Source organism: Citrus clementina, unplaced genomic scaffold, assembly GCF_000493195.1.
Source record: "Citrus clementina cultivar Clemenules unplaced genomic scaffold, Citrus_clementina_v1.0 scaffold_2, whole genome shotgun sequence".
In the NCBI taxonomy this organism is placed as follows: Eukaryota; Viridiplantae; Streptophyta; class Magnoliopsida; order Sapindales; family Rutaceae; genus Citrus; species Citrus x clementina.
Genome location: NW_006262688.1, coordinates 25,200,170 through 25,215,501, shown reverse-complemented (window position 1 = coordinate 25,215,501; position 15,332 = coordinate 25,200,170). Strand labels below are relative to the sequence as shown.

The 15,332-nt window shown below is 34.5% G+C and overlaps 4 protein-coding genes across 8 annotated transcripts; 2 read left to right on the top strand and 2 right to left on the bottom strand.

The window, feature by feature from the left end:
- Positions 1-3,692: 3,692 nt before the first annotated feature.
- LOC18051640 (glyoxylate/succinic semialdehyde reductase 1) lies at positions 3,693-6,588 on the bottom strand. Of its 2 annotated transcripts, XM_006447828.2 has the most exons (8): positions 6,263-6,588; positions 6,022-6,132; positions 5,811-5,912; positions 5,257-5,358; positions 4,840-4,955; positions 4,599-4,677; positions 4,349-4,519; positions 3,693-4,036 (listed from the first exon to the last, which is right to left on the bottom strand). In XM_006447828.2, exons 1-8 carry the CDS (start codon positions 6,365-6,367, stop codon positions 3,947-3,949), a joined length of 876 nt encoding a protein of 291 aa, XP_006447891.1. In that variant the 5' UTR covers positions 6,368-6,588; the 3' UTR covers positions 3,693-3,946. The 2 variants fall into 2 exon arrangements, with proteins under 2 accessions (XP_006447891.1, XP_024047783.1); XM_024192015.1 differs by lacking the exon at positions 5,811-5,912 and having other exon boundaries at positions 6,263-6,574.
- Positions 6,589-7,071: 483 nt separating this feature from the next.
- Positions 7,072-10,394, top strand: LOC18051639 (adenine DNA glycosylase). Of its 3 annotated transcripts, none has more exons than XR_002907027.1 (8): positions 7,072-7,542; positions 7,668-7,727; positions 7,926-8,045; positions 8,116-8,213; positions 8,522-9,063; positions 9,175-9,281; positions 9,516-9,669; positions 10,015-10,394. XR_002907027.1 is itself a non-coding variant. In XM_024190108.1 (7 exons), the coding sequence occupies exons 1-7, from the start codon at positions 7,072-7,074 to the stop codon at positions 9,612-9,614; spliced, it is 1,497 nt and encodes a 498-aa protein (XP_024045876.1). In that variant the 3' UTR covers positions 9,615-10,394. The 3 variants fall into 3 exon arrangements, 1 of the variants encoding a protein (XP_024045876.1); XR_002907026.1 differs by having other exon boundaries at positions 9,984-10,394; XM_024190108.1 differs by having other exon boundaries at positions 9,516-10,394.
- Positions 10,395-10,775: 381 nt separating this feature from the next.
- LOC18051638 lies at positions 10,776-12,612 on the top strand. Of its 2 annotated transcripts, none has more exons than XM_006447826.2 (5): positions 10,776-11,059; positions 11,395-11,470; positions 11,613-11,809; positions 11,942-12,014; positions 12,106-12,612. In XM_006447826.2, the coding sequence occupies exons 1-5, from the start codon at positions 10,961-10,963 to the stop codon at positions 12,258-12,260; spliced, it is 600 nt and encodes a 199-aa protein (XP_006447889.1). In that variant the 5' UTR covers positions 10,776-10,960; the 3' UTR covers positions 12,261-12,612. The 2 variants fall into 2 exon arrangements, with proteins under 2 accessions (XP_006447889.1, XP_024047288.1); XM_024191520.1 differs by lacking the exon at positions 10,776-11,059 and adding an exon at positions 11,084-11,276.
- Positions 12,613-12,685: 73 nt separating this feature from the next.
- On the bottom strand, positions 12,686-15,147 carry LOC18051637. Its single transcript, XM_006447823.2, is given in 8 exon segments — positions 12,686-13,024; positions 13,026-13,086; positions 13,167-13,177; positions 13,179-13,225; positions 13,602-13,652; positions 13,940-14,122; positions 14,682-14,713; positions 14,803-15,147. Coding segments are annotated over 8 exon segments (492 nt in total). The 5' UTR covers positions 14,886-15,147; the 3' UTR covers positions 12,686-13,000.
- Positions 15,148-15,332: the final 185 nt, after the last annotated feature.

The window sequence follows — 15,332 nt, the reverse complement described above, 5'->3', positions numbered from 1 at the left end:
TAATTGTTTAGTAAAAGATAACTGAGAAATATCTTAATATTTAGTTTGATAAATCTAAACATCGAAATGGGTTCATACATGCTGATGCAATAATAATTTATTTAAGGCTATTTTGGATATATAGGTAGGTTTATAAAGTAAAATTTTAAATTTTATTAATAAGTTTATTTAAAAAATGGGCTTAATGAGTATTTTGATAGATTCAAATAACCTCACTCTTACTAAAATTATACGCTCCTTTTCTTTCTTTCGATAATTTAACTCTTTAAAAAGAATTTAAAATCTCAATTTTCAAAAATTTAAAATTTGTGCCTTTTTAGTAGATAGATAGCAAATTACTTAATTTTTAAAAATTCTACTTAAAATACAATCAAACAATACCAAAAATTTTAAAAATAATTTTTTAGATTTAAATAAATTTTATTTGTCATTAGATAAGTTATACCAATCATATACTTTTATGAGTTTATTGTACATCACTTGACCTATATATAGCTTGAATTGAGGTTAGAACTGTAAATAACATATAGGGGTTTCATAAGGATTTAAAAAGGGGAAAAATAGCATAATGCGATTTGAATTTGTGTTGCCCACGTACTTACTTCCACAGGCCCGCGACTGAAGTTGGAATTCTGTTGGCCCAATTGAGACAGACACATGCATCTGCGATTGTGAGCCAGCTAATGACCCAAGTTTGTCCTTATATGCCGTATGATTCTATTGTCACTCCCTTCGAAAATTCTATGAACCCCCTTCTTTTTTGGCATTTCTAACTTTATTCGACCACATTTAAAAAAATTCACATTATTTTTTAAATTTTAAAATAGACAAAAAAATTCAAAAAAATTAATCAAGTAGATGCTTCTCACATCCAACAAAATTTCATAAGATAAATAGTATAAAATTCATAGTCAATAAAATTCGTGAGATATCATATCACAAGTGCATTTTTTTAGTTTAATTGAAACTGAATAATCATATTAATGAGGATATAATTAGTTAACTCTTCAAATTTAATCTTAATTTAAAATAATTACAAATAATGTGACTCTTTTATAATTAATCTTTTAAAGTGGGGTGGTTCACACAATTTGAGGGTGGAAATATCACCACCCAATATAAATGGTACTTAAAACGACAATAAATGATATTGAATCCTATAATATAACCACATATACCATAATGTAAAATAATAACCAGCAAATCAACAAATACAAATATAATATTTTGTATGATACTATAAAATTTTGTGAAAATTAATATAATTTCGTGGGCAATTTCTTCCTTTTATATTATACAAAGATAAAATAATCAAATTAATTTCCTATGATTATTAAATATTTGGATTCAGTACTGAGCTGACTTTTTTACTAATCTTTTAAAAGATTCAAGATAATTATTGAATATGGAATATGAAACTAATTAAATTTTAATCGTATATTGTTAACACATGCATGTGTGGTAGAAAAATATGAGGAGCTAAGTATAAATAAGCTCAGCATTATATTCAAGTTCGATTATAAAACCCAATAAAAACTATGCAGTTTGATTCTGGTTGCAATTTGTGACTAGACCCCCATAAACATAGCCATTTAAGAACATCATGACTGAAAAATGTAGCACTCGAAATATATGTGTTAAAAATAATAAAGCAAACTCAAAAACAAAATCAATTACAACCAAAAAATAAGGGGTGGAGCAAATATTTCAGGTTTAAATTTTAAGGATAGGGCTATGCACCGCAGAATTCATTGTTAAATGAAAGAGTTAGATCATTTTGAGGGCTTGTAACAACTAATTATTTCTTAATCTCTTTAGTCTTGATAACAAACCCATATGCCTCTTATGGGAAGCAACTTTCCTCATTCATGTCCAAATTAAAATTTAAACAAAATTAGCTATTTCTCACACAAGTTTACAGGTGAAGTAGATGTCCTTCAATATTTGTGAGGATAGAATTCTAGACTGTATCATAATAAACTTGATATAAATAACCTTAATAATTAAAAAAAATCTCTTAATAACAAAAATATTGACTGAAAAAAACTGGACTAAATCCATATAGAATGCACTTAAGAGAACATTAAATGTCACTACTGTAAATTTTCTATGAATTAAAAGTATCGGAATCATATACAATCTATTAATTGAAAAAAGGTATTAATCAATATTTACAATTTAATGAAAAATACATTTAATCAACATAAAATTTATTGTATTTTATCAATATAATCAATTAAATATGAATTATTGTACTAAATATAAATTAAATTAACCAAAAATTAAATTCATAATTATTGATATTTGAGAATTCAACCCCAGAACTCTCAGATGCAATATGAAAAATTAGAGATGAGATCCAACTATGTATAATTTTTTTTTAAAAAAAAAAGTAACAATGAGCCACATTTTATTTAATAGGATATCATAACAGTTATATGTTTAATTTAGTAAATTATTAATTTATAATAACATGTCATAACAATTATAAAAATTACAGTTTCATCGTGGGATAGACTGCTTCATAAATCAATATGCAGAGAGCTGTGCTGAGTAACCAAATTTAATTATAAAGGAAAATGAAGTCATGCTTGGATTTTATTTATTGATTGTTTCCATAATGTTTCATTATTGCAGAATTGAGCAAAACTCTTTTGTTGTTAAAGATTCTATTATTAAGTCAAAACTAAAGCTTCATTTTTTGTAAAGAAAAAGTTAATTTTTTTTTTAAAGGCATTTGATGTAAGTATATATAGTCTAGTTGGTTTGGTCTTTTTTAGTAAAAGCGGTTTAATTCTTAAAGAATATATTTAATTTGAAGTGGGGTGAAGAAAAAGAGGGGAAAAAAAGCATTGATGTAATCAGAACACTAGGAGAAATTGATGGAGGGATGATAGAAAATTTTAGTTCACCTGAGCACTTCAGCCGGGTTCAAGTTTCATCTAAAAGGCCTGAACTTGACCTGAAAGTCCGAAAAATGCTAAAAAATTTAGAAATATATATTATTTTAATTAAAATACAAATCTTAATATCTATTTGACCCACTCATAACATATATATAAAATTTTAAATTATGAAAGGCTAATTTTTAAAAATATAATCTAACGAAAAAACTGAGTTTTATAAACTATAAATTTGTAAAACATAATATATTGTTTTAAATTTTATAATGTAAAAAATCAAACTATTCGGCTTGGCCCAAAAAAGACTGACCCAAATCAGGCCGACAAAGGACATGAGAGGGTCAGACTTGGGCTTTGTCAAGCCCCTGAGGCCGACATTTTACCATCCCCAAACTGACGAGAAGAGCCGAATGTTATAAAATCTACAGCTTCTGCATCACTGGTTTGGTCTGATGGCACTCACAATGTGAGGAGCCCCATTGTTCTTTTCAAAGACTTGAAACCTTCCTACGGAATGGCATTGATAATTTTTCAGACAACCATTATTATACATCAAAAAGTTTGATCATGGAATAAATTTTCATGAGTCGTCATCTTGTGGTCAATTCTCCAGAGGAAGAAATTAAGGTTAATATAATCCATGAAATAGCATTGTTGCATGGTAAAATTGCAGAAAAACAGCTACCAGAATTCAAAATCAGAAAATGTTGGTACATTTCTGGATTGTCTAACACGTCTATCCGCACCATATAGATAAAACATAACAAGAATCGGAAATTTCTCTGATAATAGTAAGTAATCTACGTAGTATTGAATAGCAAATCAGCTTTTTATGTGATCATGGGGCTTCTTCAAACAAATTCACATCAGATATAGCAATAAATTAAAATTAGAATCCCCATTAAGAGCTATTCGCTACAAATCCATGAGCACATTTTATATCAAAAGCCATTTACCACCATGATCACAAAAGCCATGGATTCCATACTGCAAAGATTTGAGCAATCTTACATGAGAAGCTATAACTTCAAACGTGTACAATGTTAAGATGATCTTTTCAGATCTTTCACAACCTCAAAAACAGCAGAAAAGTCATTATCTCCTAACCCCAAACTTCTGGCCTTCTTGAAAGCCTGCAGCAAACATATTTATATCAGATTCAGTAAGCATACAGCTTGCTCGAAGTAATGGTATCCACTAACAAACACTTCCAGAGTAGATACATTATGCTATTTTATGTACTCCTAATGATGGATGATTTTTCTTTTAAAACAAATAATGAGTGATTTTCCTTCACAATACATGCCAAAGATATCCATCAAAACCAATATAACTAGCTAGTCTTATTAAAACTGTGCGCCCTGCACCAGGTGAGAATCTACGTCCTAATTGGGAACGAAAAATTTAATTATTTGTAGTTGCAATGAAGATGAAAAAAGAATTACCTCGTTAGCAGCTGCTGCTATTGGCATCGATACAGCATTTTCATCCCCAAGGGCAAGAGCCAACCTCATGTCCTTCTGCTGGTGTTTAAGAGGAAAGGCAAGGGCATAATTGCTCTGGAGCATAGGCGGCCCTTTCCCCTTGAACATAGGATTAGCAATACCACCCAGGTCCTGCCAAGACATAATACAAATCAACAGCTAGCTCAAAACCAACATAACCTGACACAGAAGTGCTTGGCTGCTCCCTCACCAGTACATCAAGTAAAGTGCGAGGGTCAAGTCCACTCTTTTCAGCCAGTACAAGTCCTTCAGAAAATGTATTCATCATACTGAAAACAATATTAAAACCATGAGCTCCAGTATTTTGAACTAACAGAAAGCAAAATGAAAATGTACACTTATGAGTTGACTACTAAATATCCTTTGCTGAATAATTCAACTAGTTCATTTGGAAACCAAGAATTATATCTTGTTTAAAAAAGAACCATTACCAGCCCATTATCATGTTAACAACAAGTTTCATTTTTGCTCCGTTTCCGACCTCCCCCAAAAAGAAGGCCTTCTTTCCAATTACATTGAGAGCTGAAATTGCTTCATCATAGAGTGCCTACACTTAGAAACAGTTATGTAATCCAGTTAACACTGCACAGACTTTTTTTTTTCAAAAAAGGACAGTTTGTAGCCGACAAATAGTTTAAATATAGAGTTATAAAAAGGACAAAAATGTGCATTGACATGATGGCTGAATTCAGACAAGCACAACCCCTGCTTTAAAAAGTAATCAATAGCAAATATACAGAGTTCTTTCTTTTTCCTCATAACTGTTAGCTTCAAGACATAATTGGCCATAGTCAAAATATGAACTAGATATTAATGCTGCAGAATAGTGAACCTATCTATCAATTTACCTTCTCCCCAGCAGAAAGGATTACTAGTTGACCAGTTTCTGCAGGCTGCTTGCTACCTGAAACTGGAGCTTCAAGGAAGTGACCGCCTTTTGATGTAATTGCCTGCAGATATCGAAAAGAAGTAAATTATGCTTTATTACTCTTTTGTTCTGTCCTCCAAATTCAATCATTTTATAAGCAATACCCCATCAAGGGACAATCAGACTGTAGAATACAACAAAAATTTATCATCAAATGTTAAAAAGCCCTCCCCTGACAAATCTTCAAAAGTAACATTAGTTTTAGGAGACAGCAGAATATAGCAACTTATAGCAACCTAAAAGATCTCTTGATGTATCACCGTTGTGAACTTCAGTATCACTGTTATGCACTACATAACATTAAAATGAATAAGTATATAAAAAAACTATAATAATACAACAAGCTATCACCCTACAAAGACCATGTAGAAAACCCAAACGTCCCATATTCTCTATTCAGAATCTAAATTTGAGCTCAAAACAAACATTTTTTATCCAAACAAAATTGACTGAAAAAATAGCAAAAAGGCAGACCCGGCTGATCTTTATTGAAGTTTCATGATCAACTGTTGACATGTCAATGTAACCTTTCCCAGGACAAATTTGCTCCAAAACACCACCTTTGTCAAAGACAACCTAAATCAATCCCAAAAACACCAGACCCCAATTAAAAGAATCACACATAAAACTAATACTGAAACAATGAAGTCGTCAAACACCACAAAACACACAAAAGAATACAAACCGAAAGTGCAGCCGCAGGATCAGCTAACATCCCAATAGTAATCGTACACTTTTTAATTACTTCTGCTGGACTTCCTCCAACTGTAGCACCGTGTGCCACGAGTTCATCACACTACATGTACCAAAAACAACATAAACAAAATTTCAAGCTTTTTACTTCACAACACCATAATCTTCAATCGTAAAAGTTAAATAACAAGAACAAAATAAGCACAGAAAACCAGTGTTACTCAATACAATACCTTAGAGAGAGTCCTGTTCCATACAGTAACTTTGAATCCATTTCTAAGCAAGTTCATAGAAATGGCCTTGCCCATAATTCCTAAACCCAGAAACCCCACTTCCATTTTCTTGTTTTTTCAATATCTTCCTCCTCTGTGTTCTAAATTTTTTCCGCTTTTCAGATCTACTTACTTGCAACTCTCAGCAGAGTCCAAACTTACATAAAGCAAGAATCTTTAATCCTTGATACGATCTATATCATTGTCATTTTATATTAAACAACAGAAAAATGTATTATACAATCAAAATATCATTATCAGCTTTAATGGAATACTAAATTTCAAGTGAAAGATATTGTGGCAATATCTCTTTACTTTATCTGATTTGCGGTCGTGGGGTCAATACTGTATGATTGTTAATGGACGGGTAGATGTGTGCCACGTCAGTCTGTAAGTGTTAGTTTGTCTGACATGTTTTGTCCTCCACTATAATCGGAGACATCATGGGTTTGTAGGGCTGAGCTGGGTTCAGAATGGTTTAATTTAATGCCAATCAGTGGAATCCACGTGTCACGATGATGGTTGATTTTCGTCCACGTTTGGCACGTGCGAAATGCTGTAGATGATGTTAGAGCTCACCACGGGCCGTTTCGGCCCCTATCGGATGGGCTGCGCCCCGACTTGTTGAGCCAAGTTTTGACAAATTACCAAATAAGTCTTATACTTTATATTAATAACAATTATGTGTATGGTTTTACCACTTGTCTCAGAATCGTCCCTATCATCAGGTATCAACAAAATGGCAATAGATGCTAATAACAAATGACTTCATGTCACTTGTCCTGTGGAACAAATCCCTTTTTAGTGCGGTCTCGAGTCTTGAACTAAGAACATCATTAAGCAGCAGCAGCAGAAGCACCCCATTTGAACAAAATAGCTCGTTTTGCTCTCTAACAATGGACAACGAAAGGAAGACGAAGAAGAAGAAGGAACGACAGTTACCAGAAAAGAAAACGGCATTGCCATTGGAAGAAGAAGACATAGAAGATTTATTTAGCGAAAAGGAGGTGAAAAAGATAAGGCAGTCTTTGTTACAGTGGTATGACAAGAACCAGAGGGAGCTGCCATGGAGAGAAAGAAGTGAAAGTGATAAAGAAGAAGAAAAAGAAAAGAGAGCATATGGTGTGTGGGTTTCTGAAGTTATGTTGCAGCAAACGAGAGTTCAAACTGTGATTGATTATTACAACCGTTGGATGACAAAATGGCCCACCATTCATCACCTTGCTAAAGCATCTCTTGAGGTGCCAAAAATGTTTTTATTTTTAATTTTTAAATTACTCTTTTGCTTGTAGGGTAACTTTGTCATTGTTACGAAATTGTTTCTTTTTGCTTTGTGTGATGTAATGTGTGTTAATATCTTGTGTAGGAAGTGAACGAGATGTGGGCAGGTTTAGGTTACTATAGACGAGCACGGTTTCTGTTAGAGGTAATGACTTTATGGTTGAAAACTTAGTACCTTGCAGGCACAGTCATAGCAATTGTTTAATTTTGATATGGTTGGTGCTGGAAGGTTGATAAGTGTGTACCTAAAGAGCTTTGAGGCAAAAGATTCGGATTTAAGAATATTCAGATGAGAGTATGTTTGTCTTGATTGAGAATATGTGTTTTGATGTTCCATAATTAGGGAGCAAAGATGATTGTTGCTGAGGGAGATGGGTTTCCAAATACAGTTTCTGATTTACGGAAGGTTCCTGGAATTGGTAACTATACAGCTGGAGCAATAGCCTCCATAGCATTTAAAGAGGTTAGTGGCTTATGCATTCTTTTCTGAAATTATATGAGGGGAATTTTTCTTTAAAAGCATATTATTTCAGGTGGTGCCTGTGGTTGATGGAAATGTAATAAGGGTGCTTGCAAGACTTAAGGCCATCTCTGCAAATCCAAAAGACACATCGACTGTTAAGAACTTTTGGTGAGTCCAGAACACAGTTTATTTAACTTCCTTTTCATGACCCTTTTGTTTTTTTGTTTGTTGGAGGGCTTTGATTCATTGATTTACACAATCTAGTAAATTGCATTCTCGTATCATTTATTAGTTTTATTCATAGTACCGCAATATGATGGTTTGGAGAAACATTGATACATCTACATAATCAAAGTGCATTCTCGTGTTAATTAAGACTAATGCAACAATGAAGCCTATTTTGAGAGAAAAAGTAATGACAGTATAATTTATGTTTGTGTTCTCAATATTTTTAGTGCATGTAAATAATTGGACAGGAAGCTGGCAACTCAACTAGTTGATTCTTGCCGGCCAGGGGATTTCAACCAATCACTCATGGAACTCGGTGCAGTCATATGCACACCTTTGAACCCAAATTGTACTTCATGTCCTGTTTCAGACAAATGCCAGGCATATTCTATGTCCAAATGTGACAATTCAGTTCTAGTCACAAGTTATCCTATGAAGGTTCTAAAGGCCAGACAAAGACATGATGTTTCAGCTGCTTGTGTTGTAGAGATACTGGGAGGTAATGATGAATCAGAGAGAACCCAACCTGACGGTGTATTTATTCTTGTTAAAAGGCGAGATGAAGGTTTGCTTGCTGGTCTTTGGGAGTTCCCATCTATTATATTGGATGGAGAAACTGACATAACCACAAGGAGAGAAGCCGCTGAGTGCTTTTTGAAGAAATCATTCAATCTTGACCCTCGAAACAACTGTAGCATAATTTTGCGAGAAGATGTTGGAGAATTTGTCCATATTTTCTCTCACATTCGACTCAAGGTGCATGTGGAGTTATTGGTCTTACGTATAAAAGGTTTGAAGCTTATTTCTCCCTCCCATCTTATCTTCATTGTTTTTCTCTTATTATATAAATTTTGAAAATGTAAATGAACGTATCCTTGGTTTGCTTTGCTTTGGCATGAAGGGGGGATTGACAAATGGGTTGAGAAACAAGATAAAGGAACTCTTTCTTGGAAATGTGTGGACGGCGGAACTCTTGCAAGCATGGGATTGACATCTGGAGTAAGGAAGGTAATGATGGGTAAATCCCCTCCAATTTCACATGATAAGAATTGTTTATGAAGAGTTGCCTTTGATAATCACTTACTTTTGGAGTTGGCTAGCCTTATTCCTTATTGGAACTTGGATCAAACCAAATGTTATTCTTTCTTTTAAACTTCTTCCTCATTTGGTTGGTTCATTTCTTTTCTGTCATTTGCAAGTTCTTTTATTGTTGATCTGCTTAACATCTGTCTTTTCAATCAGGTATACACTATGGTTCAGAAATTTAAGCAGAAAAGGTTGACCACTAATTCCATCCCAGAAAGAAAAAGAACAAACACGAAGAGACTAAGATGTTCCTGAATCAGATATTTTGTGGTGTGCTCCTCAGTTTTTACTAAATCAACAAGAAATTTGTGTAAGTTGCCTTATGCTGCCGTCCGATAGTATAATACAGCTCATTTTGTTTCTTCAATCGAGGTTGGATTCTGCTTTTTAATTTATAGGAAACTTGGTATGCATGGAGCATGGCATTCATTCTTACAAATGTTTACTTTTTCACCGCACGGTGTGGCATTTAGGTTCGCCCAGTTGGTTACTGTTTATCATTGAAATATTTGGATTGCATATCGAATTCCATCTTAATGTCATTACTGATAAATAGAAGCCTACTTTGTACTGCATTTTCGTTGGGCTTATAGCATTTTTAACACGGTGATGAGCTTCTGATAGATTGGATTTTTGTGGATTGTGGGAGATCAAGAAACAAGGCAGCAGAGTAGATAGAAAGTCTGAATCCTGAACTCTTGAGGACTAATGAAAATATGTGGAATCCTTCAGCAGACAAGCCTGTTCAAAAGGGAAAAAATAGGTCCATTAGGGGGATACAAGTTCCATCCTTTGCATCTCCTGCTACTCGTTATGTGGCTGCATTAGCTTTGCTTCATCTTTTTGGAATGCAATGGAAGCAGACTGAAAATCAAGTTTTTCGATATCTTCGCACTCGCAAGCAATCTCCCACATATCGTTAAATAGCTTTGTAATGAATGTCCTTATTTTAACAGAAATATTTATGAACATTTTTATTTCCAGCTTCTAAATGAAGCTAATACTTTATATATGTATTTCGGGGATGTGATTTTATGCTCTTGCTTTATAGCTGGTTGTCACGGGCTGCTCAAATTTGTCACTAACAGAGGCTAATTCCCTGTGCACCAATTTGCTGCGCAAAACACTCATCCTATGACAAACCGGTCAATTTGAAGTCAAAAATATTGGAAAGTGGCCTATGCCAGTTTTGTAAATATTTCATTTTGGTCCCCTTGAAAGAAAATCAATGGAGACGTGGACTGTGTTTGGCAGCATATGTGAGGGACCACGAGTTCAGAGTTCGACATTATCTACCGCAAGGACTCAAATAATTTTGTTATTATCTAACTAATAAAAATTATAAGTCCCAAATCAGAAGAAAACAATATATAAGAAACCAGTGGCATGTATTCTCCTAGACTTCATGTGGATCAGAAGTTCCATTCCTAGTGGCTTCTTTTCTTCTACCATAACCTCAACTGCACATTTTCCCTTTTTCTTTCAGGCTCAAATAAATAAAATTTAACATTTCTTGAATAAGAGAAATTTAATAGATATAATTTTTAGCAAGAATAAATTTATATTAGTAATTTGTAATTTTTTACATTTTCATTGTTGATATGTCTATACTGGGCGGAAGAGCTGTAGGCGTTTCTAGCTTTCCATCTTCTTCATACTTCAGCAGGAATGTCAAAAGCACCTCCTCTGCATTCCCATTGGTATATATGTATATTATTATTTAACATCCATGTGTTTATGCATATGGAATTATGCCTTTTGATGATTGCATGCTGTCAATCTTATTTCTTAGAAGCATGCCAACTCTGAAAAAGACTCAGAAATCTGTGCCGCTTCCTATTTACAAACATAAGAAGTAGCATGACATAATTTATGCAATCAATCCTATATAGTTTGGATTTATTAGATTTAGTTGAGGTGAGTTGAAAATTCAATTTTTTATCTAGTTAAAGATTAAGTCAGTGGCTGAATTCAAGTAGATTTTATCTCCAGAGGGTTTTTTCCTTCTGAGAAAGCTAATGTGATTTTTCTGCAGCAAATGGCTTGTACATCAGCAGCTTTGCGTGGATGTATAGCGTGCTCTGCTGTGCAAGAGACATCTACTTCTGCAGGTTAGTTGTTGCTGCTGCTTGTTAGCTATGCTTGAGTGCTTTCATCACATTGCATGTTGTTTAGGCGATAATTCTGATTCTTCTAGAGTTCAACATTTAGAAAGGAAAAGCAGTTTGTATCTCGTTTTTCATCTGTGATTAGTTGCTGCTGAAACAAAGGAGGCAAAACCAGTCGAAAAAGAAGCTCCAACAAAGCCAAAACCTCCAGCAAGAGCTCCAAAAGCTCCTGCCAAGCCATTGCCTGAGTTGATGGAGGAGGATGTGATCCCTTCACTCAAGGCAATACTGGAAGCTCAAGATGATCTCTCCAACATTGAGCTTTGTTTTAAAGACAATAAGGTTCCTAACCATATTTTCATTAAAGCACTTGACAAATTTATCATCATTTTCCCATTCAAATCTGTACGCAACATGTTTAATAAGTTCATAAATCAGATCTTTTGATGCTGAATTAGTTTTTGGAAATGGCAGTTGGAAGGTTCATTTATGAAGAAGGGCAATAACTATTCCTTCTGGGCTTTTTTCCCTAATGGAATCTTGGCAGGTATGATTTTGTAGTGGCAATTTGAGATATTGAACTCGTGCTTTTGTATCAAGTCATGGCAGCAACACTCAAAAGTTGTTGGTTTGGGCAGGACCAAAAGGGTTTTCATTGTCATCCTATGGCTCAGGAGCAAGCACGGTTGAACCATTTCTCATTGATGAGAAGAAAATCACAGCAAGGCATGTTGTCTTCTGGGTTGAAAAGCGCTTGGCTGCTCAAGGAATACTTCCTGTGTGGAAGGAATGATCATGTATAAATTTCTCTGATTCATTCCAAATTATGTATACCAATAATAATAAAATTGTATAACAATTTTGGTCAACAACCCATGAAGATCAAGCCAAATAACTCATAAAAATCGAGCCAAATAAAGGAAACCCGAATTTCGGAAAGAATGAAGAGAAATTGGACCATCTTTAGGTCGCCTTCCCTCAGGTCAGCAGTCTTAGCTATTGCTAATATAAGTGGAGAATTATCATGACTTTGTTTAACCAGTAAAGATTTCAGCGTACTGGGGTTAATAGCTAAGCATGGTCAAGAGGATGATATTCCCAATGAGGGTTTTAAAACAGAGAACACTAACTGCTCATCCACCCATTTACGCATCCACTATAACAAACTTCACTAACATGAAACGTGCAGTAAGAGAAAGAATTTTTGCAGGCAGCATCTTTAGCGTTCATCCTCGGTCACAAAGCTCATATTTCATTGCAAGCAGCAAGATCAGTTTCAAAAGTCACACTGTCTGAACCATGCTTTTGTCATATAAATCACATACAAGCAGTGCATGCCATGTCTAACTATGCATGCCTATGTGCAAAGATATCATTTTTTTGTAACAAACCACAAAAATAAGTAGCGCCCTTGTGGAAAATTAATGAACACAAATACAACCGGTGCTCCAGCTTCAAAACCATTTTTGATACTAGACATAATCAAAAGTACATCTCTACTTATGTCAGTGTTAGTTGTCAAAACTTGCACCGCTAGCCTGCATTTTGCGACGAAGTTCAGCCAAGAAGTCCATCTGTGTGCCCGATGTAGATCCCATACTGTTTGTTGGGGGCTGCATCTGAGACACAACACAAAAGCATATCATAGGAACATAAAAGCATAGTATACGAGAGGGAGGGAGGGAGTTCTTTTATTCACCTGGTGAGGAAGTTTAACCCCCAAGTGTGATGCACCACTTGAGTAAAGAACTGGTCTTTCTGAAATTCGGAATAATGCAAAATATAATTAAAAGCTCAATATAATTTCAGCTATCCATCAGCATGAACATGTACCTTTTTGCATATAACTTTAAATTGGGAACTTCTTCCATGCTTAACCAAACTATGAAATTCTTGCAGCTAAATTTTCTAAAGATGAAAAAGGCAAATGATTGTCCTAAATTTTATCATACCAAGGAAAGGAGCATCTTGTACACAAGCACACAAGTTCCAAGAAAAATGTACCAAAATGAGTAGTGATAAAAATGCTATTGCTTCTCAGATGCATACACTGGCATACCATTCAAACCAAAACAGATGAGAGATGCCATGCACCAGACAACCAAAATAAAAGTTTTGAAGCTCTTTCACTCACCAGATAAATCTATTGATGGATCATGAAAGAGATTCCAGATAGCTCTCCCGCCTAAAAATGAAGATACAAGAAGGAAACAGATAACAGATTATAAAAATGCATGCATTCAACCTCACAATCATCAAATTAACTCAGACCTCAAGTGTTTAAAACTTCCATTTTGCGATAAAATGCACTAAACATTAATTATGCACATGTCAGCTTAGCTGGGTAATGATAATATTAAACAACTTATATGCAACAGCACTTGTCTGTCGAAACTAAGTTGAGAATGACAATCTAAAAAAGGAAAAAAAAAATGTAAATAGTCCTTATAAGAAACTATAGTGGACACATACGATCCTTTAAAAGCTGAGCCCCTTCACTTCTACTAAACCCTTCTAAAGGTACTAATCTTGGTTGGGAGTTCACATTCGCGAAATTGCTGCTTCCTGAATCCCCATGATCTGTAACAGCAGCATTTCTCAAAGCGGCAAGCTGATTCTTCTCTCCATCATTCCCATAAAGATTGCTCGACCGATCTGCAGAGTTTAGTTAAATCAGTCCATTATGAAAAAATGGCATGTGTATGCGAGTAATACATCATAAACCTAACAGAACAATTATTGTCTCACTCCCTTAAACTATTAACCTTATACTTAACATGAAAACAAACATGCATGTAGCCCGTGTCCATGAATGAAACGTCTTTCAAGTTCCCACTGGTAAACACAATGATAATACTTCAGTAGCTAACCCAAAGACAAAAGTATTTACAGGCCGGATCATGATGATTACACATGCAACTAAGACAAAATAAGAAGATAAAAACACAAGATCCATCACAACATCATATTTTTCTTTTTGGTTCTTATTCAATTCAATTCAAAATCTGAAGCAACACATCACAAAGTTTCTTCCCCCCTCCCCCCCCACCTTCCCGGGTCCATATTACACATTAACACAATTCTAAGATTTCAATTTTTCCAATATCACCGAGCTCACAGTTCTAGCATCGCCTTTTAAACAATTTACAATTCTAGGAAACGACATCACTTCAGATCACAAAAAACATTAACAAAGAAACTGAAATAAACGAACCTCCGGATTTTCGCCTATTCAGAGACCGATTCCTGCAATTTAAAAAATTACAAAAATTAAATTATCAAACTTTTTTTGGTTATTAATTTTGGTTAGCTGAAGTAGGAGAGATTTTGTAGACCTTTGATTGGGGGGAGCGTAGCGCTTGACAACAGCTGGGGCGGAATCTGCTGCTGCGGCAGCTTGAGCAGGGTTTTCGAGCATCTTTCTTTGTACTTGTTCTCCCTTTAACTGCACACGTACAGCAACGCCGGCAGCGAGTCTACGCTACGGCCCTCACCACACTAGCTCTGGGGTTTTGTGATGAGAGAAGAGGGGACGGCTTGTCGTAGGGAGTCTTGACTTCGATCAGATTTCTTCTTGGTTGACGCCCCTTTGCTGGATTGGTGATGCTGTCACGCAATACGCGAAAGATTTTTTTTCGCCATCAATTTTATTAGTAATTTGTTTGTATATTTTATTCGATTAATTATTTTTTGTTTCATTTTCCTTCTATTTAAATACCGTATGCATATTGAAATAGAAGTATCTAGTTAAAATTAAAATTTCTTAAATGTTGAATCAGCTGATTCTAATTTGATCCAGATATATCTGGAATAACAATAAGCAATTTTCTCTTTGAAAAAATCTGATGTCATTAATCAAGTGAGA